The sequence below is a fragment of the Harmonia axyridis genome, chromosome 6 (genome assembly GCF_914767665.1).
Source record: "Harmonia axyridis chromosome 6, icHarAxyr1.1, whole genome shotgun sequence".
Taxonomy (NCBI): Eukaryota; Metazoa; Arthropoda; class Insecta; order Coleoptera; family Coccinellidae; genus Harmonia; species Harmonia axyridis.
In genome coordinates, this window is record NC_059506.1 from 38,117,854 (window position 1) to 38,138,156 (window position 20,303).

The 20,303-nt window shown below is 37.0% G+C and overlaps 3 protein-coding genes across 6 annotated transcripts; all 3 read left to right on the forward strand.

Moving 5' to 3' along the window:
* Positions 1-74: 74 nt before the first annotated feature.
* LOC123681877 (probable ATP-dependent RNA helicase DDX46) lies at positions 75-6,064 on the forward strand. The gene is made up of 10 exons (XM_045620214.1): positions 75-235; positions 342-557; positions 613-1,049; positions 1,171-1,551; positions 1,724-2,212; positions 2,430-2,852; positions 3,268-3,768; positions 4,050-4,399; positions 4,571-5,614; positions 5,925-6,064. The coding sequence occupies exons 1-9, from the start codon at positions 225-227 to the stop codon at positions 4,811-4,813; spliced, it is 3,051 nt and encodes a 1,016-aa protein (XP_045476170.1). The 5' UTR covers positions 75-224; the 3' UTR covers positions 4,814-5,614; positions 5,925-6,064.
* LOC123683157 (hexamerin-like) lies at positions 5,144-10,119 on the forward strand. Its single transcript, XM_045622057.1, has 7 exons — positions 5,144-5,147; positions 5,925-6,064; positions 6,123-6,724; positions 6,856-7,126; positions 7,803-8,364; positions 9,528-9,741; positions 9,858-10,119. The coding sequence occupies exons 1-7, from the start codon at positions 5,144-5,146 to the stop codon at positions 10,117-10,119; spliced, it is 2,055 nt and encodes a 684-aa protein (XP_045478013.1).
* Positions 10,120-11,912: 1,793 nt separating this feature from the next.
* On the forward strand, positions 11,913-20,264 carry LOC123681879 (cytochrome P450 9e2-like). 4 transcript variants are annotated; one of them, XM_045620219.1, is made up of 9 exons: positions 11,913-12,039; positions 12,144-12,295; positions 12,725-12,775; positions 14,404-14,615; positions 15,799-15,962; positions 16,521-16,852; positions 17,671-18,076; positions 18,130-18,385; positions 19,836-20,264. In XM_045620219.1, the coding sequence occupies exons 3-9, from the start codon at positions 12,773-12,775 to the stop codon at positions 20,011-20,013; spliced, it is 1,551 nt and encodes a 516-aa protein (XP_045476175.1). In that variant the 5' UTR covers positions 11,913-12,039; positions 12,144-12,295; positions 12,725-12,772; the 3' UTR covers positions 20,014-20,264. The 4 variants fall into 4 exon arrangements, with proteins under 4 accessions (XP_045476175.1, XP_045476173.1, XP_045476174.1 ...); XM_045620217.1 differs by having other exon boundaries at positions 11,917-12,299; XM_045620218.1 differs by having other exon boundaries at positions 11,931-12,295.
* The last annotated feature ends 39 nt before the right edge of the window (positions 20,265-20,303 follow it).

Sequence of the window (20,303 nt, forward strand, 5' to 3'; positions counted from 1 at the left end):
TCTACGACAATTCCTCAATATATATATTAGTATTTTGTGCCTCAATATTCTAACATTGTTTGTTCTCCCACATCAGTATTTTAGTGTTCTGTGACAGCTCATTTTAAGGGTTATGTTTGGTTGCGTTTGTTTTAGTTCAGAAACACTAAATTATTAAAATTTTAACAAAACCAAGAATTATAAAACTATAATTGAAACAAAAAGACCAAACAAGCAAATGTAAAATGGTTAGGGGGTATGTATTTATAAAATGAACATGAATAAATTTAGTAACAGCCTTCAGTAAATAAATATAAGATTTGCCTCTGCTGTTGATAATTTTCTTATTCGTTACTTTGCAGACGTGATAGAAGTAGGAGTAGATCTCCTGATCGAAAACGTAGGAGATCAAGATCCAGAAGTAAAGACAGGGCCAAATCAAGTCGGTATAGAAGGAGCAGATCAAGGGATAGGGAACGAAATGACAGACGAAGTAGAAGTCGAGATAGAAGAAGTAGATCAAGAGAGAGACGGGAAAGAGAACGACGCTCTTATAGTAGAGATAGAGATCGTAGAAGGTAAAAAATTTTAACCAGCTCAATAATATAATTTAATGAATAATAACCTTTCCAGAGGAGATAGCAGAGATAGGAAAAGAAGGAGGGAGAAAACTCGCAGTCGATCCCCTGAAAAAAAACCTAAAGTAGATGAATCAGGGTTATCATTTGATCCAACAAATTTGGACAAAGAGGAAGAGCAGAAAAAATTGGAATTGGAAATGCAAAAACGTAGGGAAAGAATAGAAAGATGGAGGGCTGAAAGGAAAAAGAAAGAACAAGAAGCTACGAAAAAAGAGGCACAAAAAGGAACTTTAGTATCTAATTTGACAATACCTCAAGGTACAACTAAAAAGTGGTCTCTTGAAGATGATTCTGAGGATGAAGATAAGGTGGATAAAAACGAAAAGGAAGAAAATGAGGAAGAGAAAGAAAAAGATGAGGAGGAACCAGAAAAGGTACCTGAAGCCCCTGCAGAAGATGAAGTTGATCCTCTAGATGAGTATATGAAAGGTAAGAATCAATAATTAATTTTTACATCTTAAGTTTTCATTTAGCAACAAAGTAATTGATAGCATTAATGTTTAGATATATAAATAAATAGGTTACTGTTATAGTTATTTGAATTTTATAGAGGTCCAGGCTGAAGTACGCAGTATAAATCGTTTACATGTCAAAAAACCAGAAAAATCAGATGCTAACACTACCAAAAAAGGTAATCTGGTCATAGTTACGGGTATAGCAAAATCGAAAGTAGACACAAGGAAAGGAGAGCTGGTCGAGCAAAATCAAGATGGCCTTGAATACTCATCAGAAGAAGAACAGGAAGATTTGAAAGATACCGCAGCCAACATAGCCAATAAACAAAGAAAGGACCTGGCCAAAATTGACCACAATAATATAATCTATATTCCCTTTAGGAAGAACTTTTATGTTGAAGTACCGGAAATAAGCAAGATGACTTCACAAGAAGTTGATGCCTACAAGGAAGAATTAGAAGGAATTAGAGTAAAAGGTAAGATTTAGAATTTGGAAATCTGACACTTGACAGTTTGACAGAGTGAATGACAACTGACACTAATTACAGATTATCACATATACCAACATAAGAACTTGAAATAAAAATGGTTTTCTTAACTCTTTTAAAAGTAATATATTTTATTAAAGCTTAAAATTGTATTATTTAGGAAAAGGATGTCCAAAACCAATAAAAACATGGGCCCAGTGTGGAGTATCGACCAAAGAGCTGAACATATTAAGGAAACTCGGCTATGAGAAGCCTACACCAATTCAGGTCCAGGCAATACCAGCCATAATGTCTGGAAGGGACCTTATCGGTATAGCAAAAACAGGAAGCGGTAAAACCCTTGCCTTCCTACTTCCGATGTTCAGGCATATATTGGATCAGCCCCCTTTGGAGGAAACCGACGGCCCCATAGCTATAATTATGACACCTACCAGAGAGCTATGCATGCAGATCGGCAAAGACATAAAGAAGTTCACGAAAAGTTTGAACTTGCATGCGGTGTGCGTCTATGGGGGCACCGGTATTTCGGAACAGATTGCAGAACTTAAGAGGGGTGCGGAAATCATCGTTTGCACGCCTGGTAGGATGATCGATATGTTGGCAGCCAATAGTGGGAAAGTTACAAACCTAAGGAGGGTAACTTATATCGGTAAGTAACCTAGAACACTACTGTAGATTTCTTACATCAAATAAAACACTATGCCAATTTTAAAGGTGCACCTTGCGGTGTTTCATTCCAGGAACACTGTTGTCTTATTTTTCTATGTTTTTCTGACATGACACTTTGTAGGTTATGTAAGGTTAGATCACATTGCAGATTAATTGAATAATTTTTCTCATTCTCTACTACTGAACGATGATTTCAGTTTTGGATGAGGCTGACAGAATGTTCGACATGGGTTTCGAGCCCCAGGTGATGCGAATAATAGACAATGTTCGACCGGATAGGCAGACCGTAATGTTTAGTGCCACGTTTCCCCGTCAGATGGAGGCCCTGGCCCGTAGGATTCTGCAGAAACCAATAGAGGTGCAGGTGGGAGGTCGATCCGTGGTTTGTAAGGACGTAGAGCAGAACGTGGTCATTATAGAGGAGGATCAGAAGTTCCTCAAGCTCTTGGAACTGCTGGGATTGTATCAAGAGCATGGAAGCATAATCGTGTTTGTCGACAAACAGGAGAATGCAGATATTCTATTGAAGGAGCTTATGAAAATGGCATATAACTGTTTGAGCTTGCATGGTGGCATTGACCAGTTTGACAGGGATTCTACAATCATCGATTTCAAGTCAGGTAAATCTGTTGTATTTTAAAACATAATTCAAGAATGGCTGGACCGATTTTTATGATCTTTCCTTTGTCATTAAAACATGGAAAAATTTCGAAAAAATTGAATATTATCTGAAAAAGCAATTCCAGAAACCCGAGAATAACTGTAATATGATCTGACAGAAGACGTCAGGACAGGTAATTTTTCATAGGTTATGGGACTTTGACAATTGATGTCAAATTGCAGGAAAGGTGAGAAAGGTCGACGTCAGTTTGCAGTCTTTATGTTGGCAGGCCGATCATAGAATACAGTGGGATTAAAATTGGTCTATGAAGGTTGTTCTGGATGAAGAACAAGATGAGAATTATAATGCCTATATGAAATTCTGGGTTTTCCACGTTCAAAAATCGCTGTGTTCTGAAATTTTGATTGTTTCAGGTAAAGTGAAGCTCCTCATCGCAACATCGGTGGCTGCTAGGGGACTGGACGTTAAACAACTGATCCTCGTAATCAACTACGATTGTCCAAACCACTACGAAGACTACGTTCATCGATGTGGAAGGACAGGTAGGGCAGGTAACAAAGGATTCGCCTACACCTTCATAACCCCCGAACAGTCTAGGTATGCCGGAGACATAATAAGAGCTTTCGAGTTGGCTTCGGTTACCGTTCCTGAACAGCTTAGAACCCTTTGGGAATCGTACAAGAGCAAGCAGGAAGCAGAGGGTAAAAAGGTCCATACTGGTGGTGGTTTCAGTGGTAAAGGTTTCAAGTTCGACGAAAACGAGGCGGCAGCTGTGAATGAGAAAAAGAAGTTCCAGAAAGCAGCCCTCGGTTTGGTCGACTCTGATGACGAGGACTTGGAACACGATATAGACCAACAGATAGAGAGCATGTTTGCTACAAAACGAACAGTGAAGGAGATTAAGGCTCCATTGGGTAAGAATAACTTATACAATTTATATGAATACTATTCAAACTCTTGAAAAGTCTTGAGATTTTGACAATTGCCGAATTATCTGACAGTAGGCATCAGGATAGGTGATTTTTTTAAAGGTTATGTGACTTTGGCAATAGATGTCAAGTCTGAGAGATGTCAGTATGACAGACATTAATATAACAGGATGACAATACAATAAGTCCAGAAAGGTTGTTTTGCATTTTAGAGGGAATCAAAATAAACTGCAACAAATAATTAGTTTTTCCCCTTTTTTTTCAAGGCATAGTCAACCCAGCATTGGCTGGAGTGAGCACAGCAGTCGATAAGCTGGAGCTGGCCAAGAGATTGGCCTCGAAGATCAACTTCACCAAAACTGTTCCCATGGATGCCAAATTCGCGACTCAAGAAGCAGCAGCCTCGATACTCAAAGGAAGTAGTAACGCCTTATCGATAACGGCTAAGACTGTAGCTGAGCAGTTAGCGGCCAAGCTCAACACCAAATTGAACTATCAACCGAAGGATGACGATGAGCGCGATGCAGAAGATTCCGAGCAAACCTTCAGGAAGTACGAGGAAGAGTTGGAGATCAATGATTTCCCACAACAAGCCCGATGGAGGGTAACTTCCAAGGTAAATTTTCATATTTTGTTATGCTGAAGGCTTTCAAGGCCGGAATGTTCAATAGAGTTGGGAAATTTTGCTGTTTGACTAGAAAGACCTAAATTTTCTAACTCTCTCTGTTGAACTGCAGATCTTGACGTCATCAGTGACGTAATTCTGACATAACGAATTATTTTACAGGAGGCCCTAGCACAAATTTCCGAATATTCGGAAGCAGGCATCACAGTTCGTGGTACTTATGTTCCTAACGGAAAACAACCACCGGAAGGAGAGAGAAAGCTGTACTTAGCAATCGAAAGTACCTCAGATATGGCAGTGGCCAAAGCGAAATCTGAAATAACACGTCTCATCAAAGAAGAACTGCTCAAATTGCAAACATCTGGACACCACAGTTTCAACAAGGCTAGATACAAGGTTATTTAGTAGAAACTGGAAGTTTGAGGAGAACTTTATTACAAAGCCGCTTGAATATTTTGTAAGGAATTTTAAACCGTTGATTGGCTGTTTTATTGTAGTTTTGAGGACATGAATTTAATAGTGTATATATGATGTATTGAACTGATTATTTCTATGAAGAAAGACACAATAAACAAATATCAAGTAAACATTGAATTTTATTTCAGAATTATTAAATGTGATGAGATAGTGAAAATTGACAAACAAGATCATTTTCAAAGAATTTAATTGATTGAGAGACATGGTCTACATAGAGTAAATTACATATAGGAGTATTAATCTTTTGAGATATTCAAAATGTGTAAGATAAAATACTATTAAACAATAAACAAAAATATGTCACCAAAATGTTATAAATAAAAGAAAAAAAAAACAAATTTTACACTAAGGTTCATTATTTTCTTCTACCTCATGTCATGTCCAAATCATTACAAAAATGAATTTATAAAAAAAAATTTTAATCCCCAAGACTTGAACCTGATATTGAATGATCTCTCAGTTTTTTAGGTCAAATACTTCCAACAAATAGTCATAAACTATTGATATTCATTTATTTTTTCATTATTTAAGTATGTTGCAATTTATTGGCAATAAGTTCATATTTGATAAGATAAAGTGCATAAACGAAGTATTTTATCATCAAATATTTAAGAAGAATTGCATAGCTCTGCTGAATGAAGGTCGAGATGTATTTCTGGTGTTTGTTTGCCATTTTGAGTTTTTCCACACTTATTTGCGCAGAAAAAGGAGAAAAAACCGAAAAATATGGTGAGAAATTTTTTTTTATTTACGAAGCTCATCTCAAACATCAATTATTTCTGTTGGATTTTATAATTCATTTAGTTTTCAGTTATTAGAGTTCGAATTACATAGGAAACGTAAAAAAATTTTTGAAATGATTATTCATTGAGATTCTTTTTTCTGGAGTATTTCATATCTTCATCAGATTGTTAAACTGTGTATTCAATACTATCCAGAAGATATCATAGTAATTCGAGACAATTATTCATGTGGAAAATAACTTCAATATACATATAGTGAAGCTCCATTCAAAATTTGACTTCCATGAAATTTTAAGCTGTTGCTGACAAGGAATTCCTTAGAAAATACAAACTCGTACTTCAACTCTTCGACCACATAAACCAGCCAAGCCACCATAAAAAAATCCAAAAAACTGCAACCAAATTTGAATTGGATAAGTATCTTAAAGAACTTGAGGTAAAGGTTCAATATCAACCATATACCTATCACATCTAACCAAACCTAACCTTTTCAGAATAAAGAAGTGGCTAAAAATATCGAAGCATTGCACAAGAGGGGATATCTTCCTAGAGAAGCCATATTTTCGGAGTTCAACAAAGATCACATCTTTGAAGCTAAAGTCATCTTCTCTATCTTCTACAACGCCAAGACTTTCGATAGCCTGTATGAAGCAGCTTGTTGGGCCAGACAAAACCTAAACAGTAGACTCTTCCTCTATTCTTTCGGAGCTGCCTTAATCCATAGGAAAGACTGCAAGAGCTTCAACATCCCTCCCATATACGAAATTAGTCCCCACTTCTTCTTTAGCAGCGATACCATTCAGAAAGCTCAAGAACTCAAGAACAAACACTATGGTGGCAAATTGGAGTATCCAAAGGAGAAAGATGGCTTTGTGGGTTACACCATTAATTCTAGGTACTCCGAGAGTTATTTGAATCTTCACCCAGACCAAAAGGTCATGAGTTATTACCTGGAGGACGTCGGCATCAATGCCTTCTTCTACTATTACAACCTCTATTATCCCTACTGGTTGAGTGGAAAAGATTTGGGAGAGAATGATGTGTTTCAGAAGAGGGGGGAAGTTTTTTATTTTCATTCTCAACAATCAGCTGCAAGGTGAGACATTTAAACAGCGTAATCTTTTCATTAAACTTAAACTGACGGAGATGGCAGCCTCAAACAAGATATTTTTGAATAACTTTGTCAGGGTTATAATGGTAATAATAAGTAGATATTCTCTTTTATAGGTTCTATTTAGAGCGCCTGTCTAATAACCTAGGAGATATAAGCGAAATTGACTGGGATATGCCTTTTGAAGCAGGATTTAAATCTTCTTTACGTTATCCTAATGGTATGGAGCTCCCGATAAGACCGAATTCCGCTGACTTGAAACAGCTTTACACCAATAGGGCACAAAAACTTGGTTCTTCTATAGATTACGAGCGCAGCTTAACTTTAATTAAAGACTATTCTAGAAGATTGAGAGATGCAATAGACGCAGGAGTCATATACCAAACGGTAATACACAGTTAAATCACATGGAAAATATTATTGAATTTCAACATGCCCCGGTCCAAAAAACCCTATACATTATACACAAAGAACCACCAGGCTTTAAAGAAGTACTTTACCAGCACATAAGCGGACGTTAAAGTGATACATCACCTGCATATAAGCGGGCATTGAAGTGATACTTTACCTGCACTTTAACAGGCGTTAAAGTGAAACTTTACCTGTACATAAGCGGGCATTAAAGTGAAACTTTACTTGCACTTAAGCGAGCGTTAAAGTTAAACTTTACCTGCACTTAAGCGGGCGTTAAAGTGATACTTTACCTGCACTTAAGCGGGCGTTAAAGTGATACTTTACCTGCACTTAAGTGAGCGTTAAAGTGAAACTTTACCTGCACGTAAGAGGGCGTTGAAGTGATACTTTACCTGCACTTAAGCGGGCGTTAAAGTGATTCTTTACCTGAGGTTAAGCGGACGCTAAAGTGATTCTTCACCTGCGTTTAAGCTGAAGTTCCAATTAATTATACAGCCAACACCGGGCATGCGTTGAAGTGGTACTTTGTCAGCAATAAGTGGGCGTTAAAGTACCACTTTAGAACAAAAACAAGGCGTTAAAGTGGTAATTTACGCCCAGTAGCATATTGAGCCCAAGGTCAGCTTTAATCATTAAGTTTTGTTAATAGAAAGATGGCAAACCTGTCGAGATACTGAACGGAGATGGTTTGAACGTATTGGGCAACATGGTGGAAGGCAATGCAGACTCACCCAACTTAAGATTCTTCGGTTCGCTATTGTTTCACGCCCGACGACTGTTGGGCAACGCTTTCCCACCAACGCATCCACTTTTACTAGCTCCTTCTGCTCTGGAACATTCTGAAACCGCTCTAACAGATCCGGCCTTTTATCAACTCTACAAGTACGTCAACACTTTCTTCCTGAACTACAAGAAAGGTCTACCGCCATATACCTGGCAGGATCTGGATTTCAAGAACATCCTTTATATCCAGAAGGTCGAGTTTGATAAGCTGGTTACTTACTTCGACTACTTCTATTCGGATGTTTCAAACGCTGTGGAGGTCTCTGAAGAAGAAATGGAGAAGGGTGGTTTTAAGGTCAGGGTTAGGCAGTACCGGTTGAACCAGAAACCGTTCAAGTACCGCATCAAAGTGATATCGGAGGTGGAGCAAGTGGCATCTGTTAGGGTGTACATAGGGCCCAAATACGACAAAAATGGTGAAACCATAGGTATGTAGAACGAAAGAAAATGTTGAAGTCTTTTTGTACACCAAATATCAACAAATCCCATGAGGATTTCATATATTGTTTTGCTTCAAAACAAGGCAACTGTTAGTACCTTGATTCTGTCCATTATAAAGGGTGTTTTTTTTAGAGTTATAGAACTTTAAATTGCAATAAAACAACGATGGATTATTCGATTGACATAAATTTTATTTATCCGCAAGATAATCTTGTGGCATTACATTTTAAATATAATTTCTGGCATATGACCGCCACGGCTGGCTCGGATGTAGTCCAATCTGGACGTCCAATTTTCGATGACTTTTTCCAACATTTGTGGCCGTATATCGGCAATAACACGGCGAATGTTGTCTTCCAAATGGTCAAGGGTTTGTGGCTTATCCGCATAGACCAATGGCTTTACATATCCCTACAGAAAGTAGTCTAGCGGTGTTAAATCACAAGATCTTGGAGGCCAATTCACAGGTCCAAAACGTGAAATTAGGCGGTCACCAAACGCGTCTTTCAATAAATCGATTGTGGCACGAGCTGTGTGACATGTTGCGCCGTCTTGTTGGAACCACAGCTCCTGGACATCATGGTTGTGCAAATAAGGAATGAAAAAGTTAGTAATCAGGGCTCTATACCGATCACCATTGACTGTAACGTTCTGGCCATCATCGTTTTTGAAGAAGTACGGACCAATGATTCCACCAGCCCATAAAGCGCACCAAACAGTCAGTTTTTCTGGATGTAACGGTGTTTTGACATACACTTGAGGATTAGCTTCACTCCAAATGCGGCAGTTTTGTTTGTTGACGTAGCCATTCAACCAGAAGTGCGATTCATCGCTAAACAAAATAAAATGGACGTAGTGCGCGATATGTATTCCGCACAGATCCATTATTTTCGAAATGAAATTGCACTATTTGCAAGCGTTGTTCAGGCGTGAGTCTATTCATGATGAATTGTCAAACCAAACTGAGAATAAATCACTTGACAGCTGTTAAATCGGTCGCCATCTTGAACAGTAATGCCAACTTAAAGTTATATACCTCGAAAAAAAAAACACCCGTTATTTGCTTTGATTGTATCGAAACTCTATCTTTTTGATTCAAAAACATAGTGATGGGAGTTTATTTAGTACCTCAAACAAGTTTTATTTGCAGTCTTGACTGAGAACATGATTAACTATGTTCAGTTCGATTATTTCTCCTTTAAACTGAAGAAAGGAGAAAATGTTATGGAGCGTAGTTCGAATCAACTGTTTGAGTACTGCGATGAACGTGTTAGCTACAGAGATACCTACCAGCAAATTCTAGATGCTGAAGAAGACAAGACAGAGTTTAAGATACGTCCAGATGAAATCTGCTTCCCCAGGAGGTGAGTCAAGGTTTAAAGTTTAAATGACGGGATTAATACCAAATGGAGCAAGTACCATGAAGTGGAAGCTCTCTTTTTTGAGTGAAAAAATTTTGAAGAACTTCTTCTTTTTGCAGGGTTGCCCTACCAAAAGGATCAGTTGGAGGTACCCCCGTCCAGTTTCACATAATGATCAGTCCTTACAAGAGTGGTAATGTTAGCGGCTCCTCCGATGATACACTTCAATATCCGGTCTACAGGATGGACGATTATCCTCTGGGATATCCTCTGGACCGACCTTTTGAAGATCACGAGTGCTACTATCTGCCTAATTCACATTTCCACGATGCTCTGGTTTACCATGACAACAAGATCGATAAGAATTATCCTTTCTTGTAGATTTATGTTTTATTCTAATCTGCTTGTGATTAGAACTACACCTTTTCACTGCATGATGATGAGTCGTTGGAGCCAAAGCTCAGAAAATAAATCTTTAATGAAAAAATGTATCGATAAACTGGTGAAGACTAAGATGTGTACTTCACTGAGAAAAAAGTAATTAGTACACTATACTTTTGAAAAAATTTGAGAAAAACACTGATTTTATATTATTTAAAGCGGCAAATAAAGTTTATTTACACATTTTTGTTTGCATGTACCTTAAAATTTGAAGTCTCTGAGATACTAAAAAAATTCTCTTCTGTTTGTCGTTCTGTGTGTTCACAAACCCTTATACCTTATATTACGGGTATTTTTTTTTCGAGGTATATAACTTTAAGTTGGCATTACTGTTCGAGATGGCGACCGATTCAACAGCTGTCAAGTGATTTATTCTCAGTTTGGTTTGGCAATTCATCATAAATAGACTCACGCCTGAACAACGCTTGCAAATAGTCCAATTTCATTTCGAAAATAATGGTTCTGTGCGGAATACGTATCGCGCACTACGTCCATTTTATTTTGTTTAGCGATGAAGCGCACTGCTGGTTGAATGGCTACGTCAACAAACAAAACTGCCGCATTTGGAGTGAAGCAAATCCTCAAGTGTATGTCGAAACACCGTTACATCCAGAAAAACTGACTGTTTGGTGCGCTTTATGGTCTGGTGGAATCATTGGTCCGTACTTCTTCAAAAACGATGATGACCAGAACGTTACAGTCAATGATGATCGGCATAGAACCATGATTACTAATTATTTCATTCCTGAATTGAACAACTATGGTGTCCAGGAGCTGTGGTTCCAATAAGACGCACAGCTCGTGCCACTATCGATTTATTGAAAGACACGTTTGGTGACCGCCTAATTTTGGACCTGTGAATTGACCTCCAAGATCTTGTGATTTAACACCGCTAGACTACTTTCTGTGGGGCAATGTAAAGTCATTGGTCTATGCGGATAAGCCACAAACCCTTGACCATTTGGAAGACAACATTCGCCGTGTTATTGCCGATATACGGCCACAAATGTTGGAAAAAGTCATCGAAAATTGGACGTCCAGATTGGACTACATCCGAGCCAGCCGTGGCGGTCATATGCCAGAAATCATATTTAAAATGTAATGCCACAAGATTATCTTGCGGATAAATAAAATTCATGTCAATCGAATAATCCATCGTTGTTTTATGGCAATTTAAAGTTCTATAGCTCTAAAAAAAACACCCTTTATATAGTGTTTAGGTCGGTTCTGATGAGAATTTTGTATGAGTATTCGGGTTGGAACATAAATGGTTCTTAGGAATTCCAGCTCTTTTTAATACATACGTTGAGCACATGGAAGCATGGTGTTACACCCGTTGATAGAGTATTTTATTTATATTCAACGACGTTCCCATGACAATGTTATCGTTTTCAGAATCTAAAGGTAAATTTCTACTTATATGACACTGAAATATTTCTGATGAATAGTAGAGCGGCCACCCATCCAGATATGGATCCCGCTCAACACTGTTTAGATTCCTGAAGGCAAAGATGTTTTCTATTCAAAATTTTAAATTGAATATTTGTGGAAAAAAATAAGTATCTAATTTTCTCGAATAAGCGTACACCAATAAGCAATAACTAATTTTGGAATCGCAAGAAAATTAATAATTCAAATATTGGAGCAATGTAAACAAGAATTATTTAGTTTCATAAACGAAAAAAGAACATTATCCGAATCACAAGATGCTGCATGTGTTTTTTTTGAGTGCACACACCTGTTCTAGCTTCGAATGATTGTAACGACAAAATAATAAACCTTAATGGCATACTAAATGCCTCTAGAAATACTTAGTTATCCATTTATAAGTATCAGGCAATTATAATTCGAAATAGGAAGGTAAAGTGTCCCGATGAGCTTTACCATATGTAGATAATCAAACAGTACTTAGATCTGGAAAACTGGTGGAAGACGAAATATTCATCTGTTGAAAAAATTTTTAGCTTGTTTGTCTATCGGAAGTTGAAAAACGTGTTGGAATAAACTTATTTGCATTTGCAAATAACAGCCTTGAATTCGGCAGGAATACAGATTGATGCATATTTGTTTGGAAGTTGTTGAAGTGCTCTAAGTCTGGAAGTATCTATATTAGACAGTGAGTAAGTTAATTTCTATGTACGACACAATGCTTCTTACTTTTACATTATTCTCGAAGATATAACATTCTATTTTGTTTTATTTATCGTGAGGTAGCTGTAGTTGTTTTGAACCGGCTCAATGAATTTTTGAGGTATGCTTTCTTAAAATTTGTTATAATTAAGACGCGTAAAAAAAAATTGGAACTGTACACAAATATTGATAGTATATTAGTGATTATAGAAAAAAACTGCTAAATTTCAAAAGCCAGTCTTTGCATTCTGAGTTTTTACTGTAAATAATTTCAACTACCAGACTAAACATAACTAAGATTAATTTTCAAAATCGAAATTCAAAACATGGATCTCAACTACATAGTTAAAATTTGTCTTCTGACTTCATTTTTGCCTTTTTGGAACTACAATTTGTAAACTCAATCTTTTTACAGCATTTTGGATAGTTTGGACCAGTTGCAGTGTGATTTTAGCAAGTAAAAATGGTGAGTTGGTTGAAAACATTTATCGTGTTTATAAACTAAACCACAAAATTTTCATAATTTATGTTTTTAGTGCTTTGAATTATCAAAATTCAATTGCTTTAAGAAATGTTCAAAGAAGTTTCAAACTCTCTTAGCATATTTTGAATTGATTGTAGATGAAAATTTTCACTGATTGCGGTCAGAAGTTCATACAATTTTATTGTGGAACCTGTATAAGTTATCTAGGTACTTTGTATATCGTTTTAAATACTTAGTTCAACGATGAAGCGTCCAAATGGTTATTCCGATGTTATCATAAATTCGGTTATATTTTTATTATTTTATTTCGTAATACAATTTGGCCTTGATAATAAAATTGCTATACAGAGTGATTCACCGGGATGGTCTATTAGACGTTCATGGAAAACTAATCATAATTTTGAGCTGAAAATTTGCATATTGGGGTTTGAGGCAATGATCTTTCTCCCTAAAATATTTTCAGATACCTACAACTTCCGGTTCTACAGGAAACATACTACTACTTCCTTATTTCAAATGGCACACCCAGTATATTATTGCATCATTAGATAGCTTTTTTGATGACATTTTCGGCAGTATGCCATACCTTGGGTGAGAACTCAACAGTTCATGAGTTAATGCGATTCTTATAAAAAAAATGGTGGCGATGAGGACTCACATTTTTTCGAATATTTCGGCAGAAAAAGCTTTTTTCGAAAATTTTTTCTTTTTTCGATTCTTCAAATACGTAGTATTATAAGACTGTTTGCGGTTTGGACCAAAAATGTACAGGGTGTTTATAAGAAGATCCTGAACTTGGACAACTCAAATTCATCAAAACTCAAGATTTTCAAATTAGAACCTGTATTTTTTATTATTTCAGTCGATTGCACGTACAAAAATAGTGAGGGATACTTAAAGAGATTTTAAGATTTGAAAATCTTGAGTTTTGATGAATTTGAGTTGTCCAATGATCTTGATCATGTTCTTCTTATAAACACCCTCTACTCTTTTGGTCCAAACCGCAAACAATCTTCTAAGTACGTAATTGCAGAATCGAAAACAACAAAAAGATTTTTTCGAAAAAGCTTTTTCTGCCGAAAAATGGGAGTTCTCATCGCCACCATTTTTTAATAAGAATCCCATTAACTCATGAACCGTTGATTCTTTAACCAAAGTATGGCATATTGCCGAAATTGTCATCAAAAAAGTTATCTAATGATGCAATAATATACTGGGTGTGCCATTTGAAATAAGGAAGTAGTAGTCTGTTTCCGGTATAACCGAAAGTTGTAGAGATCTAAAAATATTTTAGGGTGAAAGATCATTGCCTTAAACCTCAATATGCAAATTTTCAGCTCAAAATTATAATTAATTTTTCATAAATGTTTAATAGGCCATCCCGCCTATAGTTGTCTTTATAGTTGTTGAGTTTTTAATGTGAGTAAATCTACAGTGTGAGCGAATTATAATAATTAAAGAGAGATGACCGAAAAATTACAAAATTATGGGCGTGATGATTCACTAAATTTAGAAATACCCTAAAAAGATTTCTCAGTTCGATGAGTACCTATCTATGACGTTTGAATTCATGCTACTCTTTCTACAAATAAATGAAATGCCTTTTTCAGAATCCAGGGTTGATACTTTTTGCCATTCTAATGGGCGTGATCACTATCCTAGTGTACCTAGTGATCAAAAGGTATAAATATTGGGAAAGGAGAAATGTACCTACAGGAGACTTGATGCCATTTTTTGGTGATTTTTACGGCCTCGTTCACAATATTGTTTCCCCCGCTGAGCTGTTCGAGTACATGTACAACAAGGTGCCATCAGACCACAGGTGAATTTCAAACCAGATATTAAACAATACGCTTTATTAGTGATGACGTCAATCACCGCCATTTTAGTTCTCCTGTCAGTGTTCGGAATCCAATCAAACAAATTGTCATTCAAATTAGTAGGTACGTTGTCGTTGAAGAAATTGGCTTATTTTGATAAATAAGATTATTTAAGGAACGATTTTACTATTAATTGATAGACAGAAGGCACGAGATTAATGCCAGTAAGTTCGAACTTGAAGTTCAACTAATAAACACGGCTTTTTACAAAATCTGGGGAATGATACAGGATTCAAACTTACTGGTATTAACATCGTTCCTTCCGTCTATCAATTAATACTGAAATCGTTCCTCAAATACTCCTATTTATGAAATTAAGCCAATTTCTTCAACGACACCGTACTAATTTGAATGACAATTTATTTGTTTGGATTCCGAACACTGGCAGGAGAACCAAAAATGGCGGTGTGTGACGTCACACTAATAGAGAGTATACAGAATATTCCTAAATTGGGGGTACAAACGAAAATGACGGATTTCTCGAACCATTTTCAGAAAAAAAGTCTTATAAACATGGGCCGCAAACGATTTGTTTTCGAGATACAGGGTGTTAAAGTTTGATTTTTCCATAGAGTAATAAACATAGACAGAGGGAGTATACGCAATTTTTACATGTCCTGAACATGGTTAGATTATGTTGTCGGATTGTGATATATTTTCAAATCCACAATTTTACTTTAAATATATTTATTTGAGTGATTCCCGATTAAATATGCAAAGTTGAATATTTGGAATCCGATACTTTTTCAAATTGTCGAATTTATAATGAGCAGAATATTTATTATTTTCTGTATCTACCTGCTGACATCCAAGGTTTGGCAACTTTTGCTCTCCTAGTGTCATCGGTTGTTTCACGTCGTTTGACGCGCTTGAAGTTTGTTTTCTGAATTTATGATATATAAAGGTTATTTATTTAAATATATTTTGAGTTAATATGAAACGTTGATTCACTATGGGACATAAGAAGTGCTCGCGAATTGAGTGGAATATCGTATCACTGATATGTTTTCATTTCTGCGCCCTTCATGTCAAATTTGACAGTTCATGTAGGGGACAAAATTTGCTTACTGAAAATGACATTTGCTCCCTCTATCTATGTTTATTACTCCAAGGTTCAAATTGCAGATATGTGGGCCTCTTTTTCTTCCACGTCCCAGTTTTGATGCCGAGGACGCCAGATCTTATCAAGCAGATTTGTGTAAGGGATAGTGATCATTTTGCAGATCATGGAAACATCATCATCAACAGTGCAGATGACTTGTGGCAAAAGGCTGTTTTTCCTCTCAAAGGTAAATGTTGATTCGTTTCTTGTTGAATGGTTTTATGAGGTTAGGTTAAATTAGTTTCTTGAAATGTCAATTTTTTTTGAGGTTAGCTGTCAGTTTAATAAGTTTCAATGTTTTTTATTATCCTGAATCTCATAGACCTCTGTGAGACCTATTCGAAGGTTAAAAAGATCATCACGAATATGAACTACACAAAAAGGTGAATATAAACTGAAATTTTCAAATAAAATACAAAAATTTTCTCGAGGCTGTCATTTCTCTAGAACACAAGATATGGACTCCAAGCCTCATAGTTTTTTAGATCACAGCTCGATCTTCAAAAAACGTGAGAGGTCTGTGACGAATATTTCAGGAGATATCACGATTCTTGCATGGAAATTCAATTTTACCCAAATTTCGAGTTCAAATTTTCTTGAACTATGAGGTCTACGAGAAATCCTAAAAAGTTTTATATCAAAAAATTTTCGTAAAATTTTCCATACCCACCAAACAGTCCTGTTCTATTCGAATATGTTTTAATATTCGGTATTGCCTCATAATCTGAAATCTGTCTGATTCAAGGTCAAGAATGGAAAGATGTACGCTCGATGCTCTCCCCCATCCTAACTGGCAACAAGGTGAAACTGATGTATCCACTGATAAACCATCAAATTGAGAACTTCCTAGGGTTCTTCAAAGAACAGGAAGAGGACATAGTGGAGGTGGACTTCAAGGATTGTATGCTCAGGGTACTCAACGATATTACTTCAGACGTAGCTTTGGGAATAGAAGTTGACTCTTTCAGAGATAGGGACAACATTGTTTACAAAACTGGGGTATCGGCTTGCAACCTATGTGAGCCGTGGAAGAAAGTGATATTGCTGCTGTATACCTTGTGTCAATTCATACCTAAGGTGAGCTGCATCTCTCTGTACTTTGTAAGCCAACATAAGGTTTTGACACGCTATGGTGCTAGATCATATCGTACCTACACTGCGCAAAAAAATTAACGCACATTATGGAAATCTAAAATTTATTCTACAACTGAAGGTGTTCTCAATTATAATTATTTTTATCAGAATTATACATGCATATGTTATCCACTTTCAACGTTTTTCTTCAATACATATGTTTTTTCCCAGCAGGAATAAAAAAAGATGAGATTATCAGATTTTGAATGTATTGGCTCCATTCTGAAATCAGTTGTTCTCGATAAATTCTAGTGATCAATAGTTTTTCTTTCGTTTGATTTTCTACACTCGATCGTTATGCAACGCGAAACACGCAATTTGACCCAAGAGGAATGTGCCCAAGCGGTAGTTTTGCGAGAAAAAGGGTGGACATACACAAGAATTGCAGAAAGGTTTGGAGTTTCCCATACAAGTGTGTCCAGAATGTTACCCCAGCCCATCGGGGTAAGAGCTGGGCCTCTTGGTGCGTCACGAGGCCTTAAATCATATTCTCTGAGGCGATTTCTTATTGTCTGAGTGCTAATTTGCACCCCATGAGTTTGCTCAAGATGATTTTGAAGGAGGCGATCGGTTGCAAACCGTTGTCTCAACGAAGAAACTCTCAAGTAACGTTCTTGAATGGCAGTTGTTACCCGTGGTCTACCCTGTTCTGGTCTTCGGACATTCCTACCTAAATTTGAGATTTCCATAATGTGCGTTAATTTTTTTGCGCAGTGTAGTTAGAACATGTTGCCTGTGGACTAATCTGATCTTTTCCACAGACCTTAGGCCTATCTTTATTCCCTCCAAGGGCACGAGAATTCTTCTTGAACATAGTTAAAGACACCATGAAAAAGCGCAAGGAGGAACACCTCAAGAGAGACGATATGATAGGACTTCTTATCGAACTCAGGAATGCACAGCTCAAGGCAAGTGAAGAGGCTGGACCGAAGGCTAAGCCACAAAAAGTGATGACAGTCCAAGAGATGGCTTCCTATATTTTCGTCATGTATTTTGGCGTTATAGATTCTGTGACCACAGTGCTGGCCTTCTTGGCCTGGGAGTTGGCTATGGCTCCTGAAATCCAGGAGAGGCTGAGGAGGGAGTGCGACAGCTTGGCATCTAGCACCAACGAGGCGACTCATCAAGATATCCAAGGCTTGAAGTATCTGGATATGGTCCTGAGTGGTAAGTTGAGAGGAAGACTTGAGACACTGAATATTTGAATACTTCTTCTTTAGAGGTGCTCAGGAAATGGCCAGGCGCCATTGCCACAGACAGATTAGTCACCAAATCCTATACCATAGAGCCTGAATTGCCTCACGAAAAACCTGTACATCTGAAGGAGGGGGATAACATCATGATACCAATCTACGCCCTCCACAGGGACGCAAAATACTTTCCAGAACCAGAAAAATTCGACCCGGAAAGGTTTTCACCCCAAAGGAAGCACGAGATGAACTCCAATGCCTATATTCCTTTTGGAATAGGCCCCAGGTAATGTTTGTTCGTTTATTTTTTGTATATCTTGACTCCTCTAGGCCTCTGACTACAACTGGGGTTTTTCTACTGCATAGAATCCCAAATTTTGACAAAAAGATAATTCTAGAGGCAGAGCCTTCTATTTGACTTGCAGAGAATTTGAGTGTTAACCTCAAAGTAATAAACAGAGACAAAGGGAGCCTATGTCATTTTCAGTAAGAAAATTTTGTCCCCAACATGAACTATCAAATTTGACATGAAGCGCGCGGAAATGAAAACATATCAGTGATGCGATATTCCACTCAATTGCGAGTTTCTCCACAAAGAACGCACTTCTTATGTCATATTAACTCAAAATATATTGCAATAAATTCCTGAATAACGGGTGTTTTTTTTCGAGGTGTATAACTTTAAGTTGGCATTACTGTTCAAGATGACGACCGATGTAACAGCTGTCGAGTGACTTATTCTCAGTTTGGTTTGGCAATTTATCATAAATAGACTCACGCCTGAACAACGCTTGCAAATAGTGCAATTTTATTTCGAAAATAATGGTTCTGTGCGGAATACGTATCGCGCACTACGTTCATTTTATTTTGTTTAGCGATGTAGCGCACTTCTGGTTGAATGGCTACGTCAACAAACAAAACTGCCGCATTTGGAGTGAAGCTAATCCTCAAGTGTATGTCGAAACACCGTTACATCCAGAAAAACTGACTGTTTGGTGCGCTTTATGGGCTGGTGGAATCATTGGTCCGTACTTCTTCAAAAACGATGATGGCCAGAACGTTACAGTCAATGATAATCGGTATAGAGCCATGATTACTAACTTTTTCATTCCTGAATTGAACAACCATGATGTCTAGGAGCTGAGGTTCCAACAAGACGGCGCAACATGTCACACAGCTTGTGCCACAATCGATTTATTGAAAGGCTCGTTTGGTGACCACCTAATTTCACGTTTTGGACCTGTGAATTGGCCTCCAAGATCTTGTGATTTACCACCGCTAGACTACTTTCTGTGGGGCTATGTAAAGTCATTGGTCTATGCGGATGAGCCACAAACCCTTGACCATTTGGAATACAACATTCGCCGTGTTATTGCCGATATACGGCCACAAATGTTGGAAAAAGTAATCGAAAATTGGACGTCCAGATTGGACTACATCCGAGCCAGCCGTGGCGGTCATATGCTAGAAATCATATTTAAAATGTAATGCCACAAGATTATCTTGCGGATAAATAAAATTCATATCAATCGAATAATCTATCGTTGTTTTATTGCAATTTAAAGTTCTATAACTCTAAAAAAACATCCTTTATATCATAATCCGACAACGTATTCTAACCATGTTGGGGGACATGTAAAAATTGCGTATACTCCCTCTATCTATGTTTATTACTGTATGGTATAAACGAATGTTAGCTTTGAAGCCTAAATTCTTCAAGGGGTTTTTTGTTGTAGGCATTGCTTTGGAACTAAATTCAGCACAATTTTGATGAAGCAGATCTTCTATAAGTTGATGCTGTCCTTTGAGATCGTGCCAGTGGAGAATACCAAAAGGAAACTGGAGATGGATAAATCTGCACTGAGTTTGTATCCTGTAGGTGGTTTTAAACTGGGACTCAAAAGAAGGAAGTAAATATGTGTATTTTTTTTATATAATAGAGAAGATGTTTCACGTTTTAGTATTTTATTATGTGAATGAATTGTACACTTCTTCATTTATGTTTGTGCAAATTATAAATGTATGTCTAACATTGAAAAACCTGATGTTTCATTTTCACCGAAATCAAACATTATTGTTTTTCATGTCAAATGAACTTATATTATTCAAATAACTGTAACAATGATTCGAATAAAATTGAGCACTCACTGTGAATTTCACACAAATATTCGTTTCAATTCAATTAAATTAAAAATATTTCAAAC

Coding starts and splice junctions, on each gene's coding strand:
- LOC123681877 (XM_045620214.1), top strand. Junction 2,213..2,429: donor AAGGAGGGTAACTTATATCG/GTAAGTAACCTA, acceptor CGATGATTTCAG/TTTTGGATGAGGCTGACAGA. Junction 2,853..3,267: donor AATCATCGATTTCAAGTCAG/GTAAATCTGTTG, acceptor TGATTGTTTCAG/GTAAAGTGAAGCTCCTCATC.
- LOC123683157 (XM_045622057.1), top strand. Junction 6,065..6,122: donor AGTATCTTAAAGAACTTGAG/GTAAAGGTTCAA, acceptor TAACCTTTTCAG/AATAAAGAAGTGGCTAAAAA. Junction 7,127..7,802: donor CAGGAGTCATATACCAAACG/GTAATACACAGT, acceptor TTTTGTTAATAG/AAAGATGGCAAACCTGTCGA.
- LOC123681879 (XM_045620219.1), top strand. Junction 15,963..16,520: donor GGCTGTTTTTCCTCTCAAAG/GTAAATGTTGAT, acceptor GTCTGATTCAAG/GTCAAGAATGGAAAGATGTA. Junction 18,077..18,129: donor TCTGGATATGGTCCTGAGTG/GTAAGTTGAGAG, acceptor CTTCTTCTTTAG/AGGTGCTCAGGAAATGGCCA.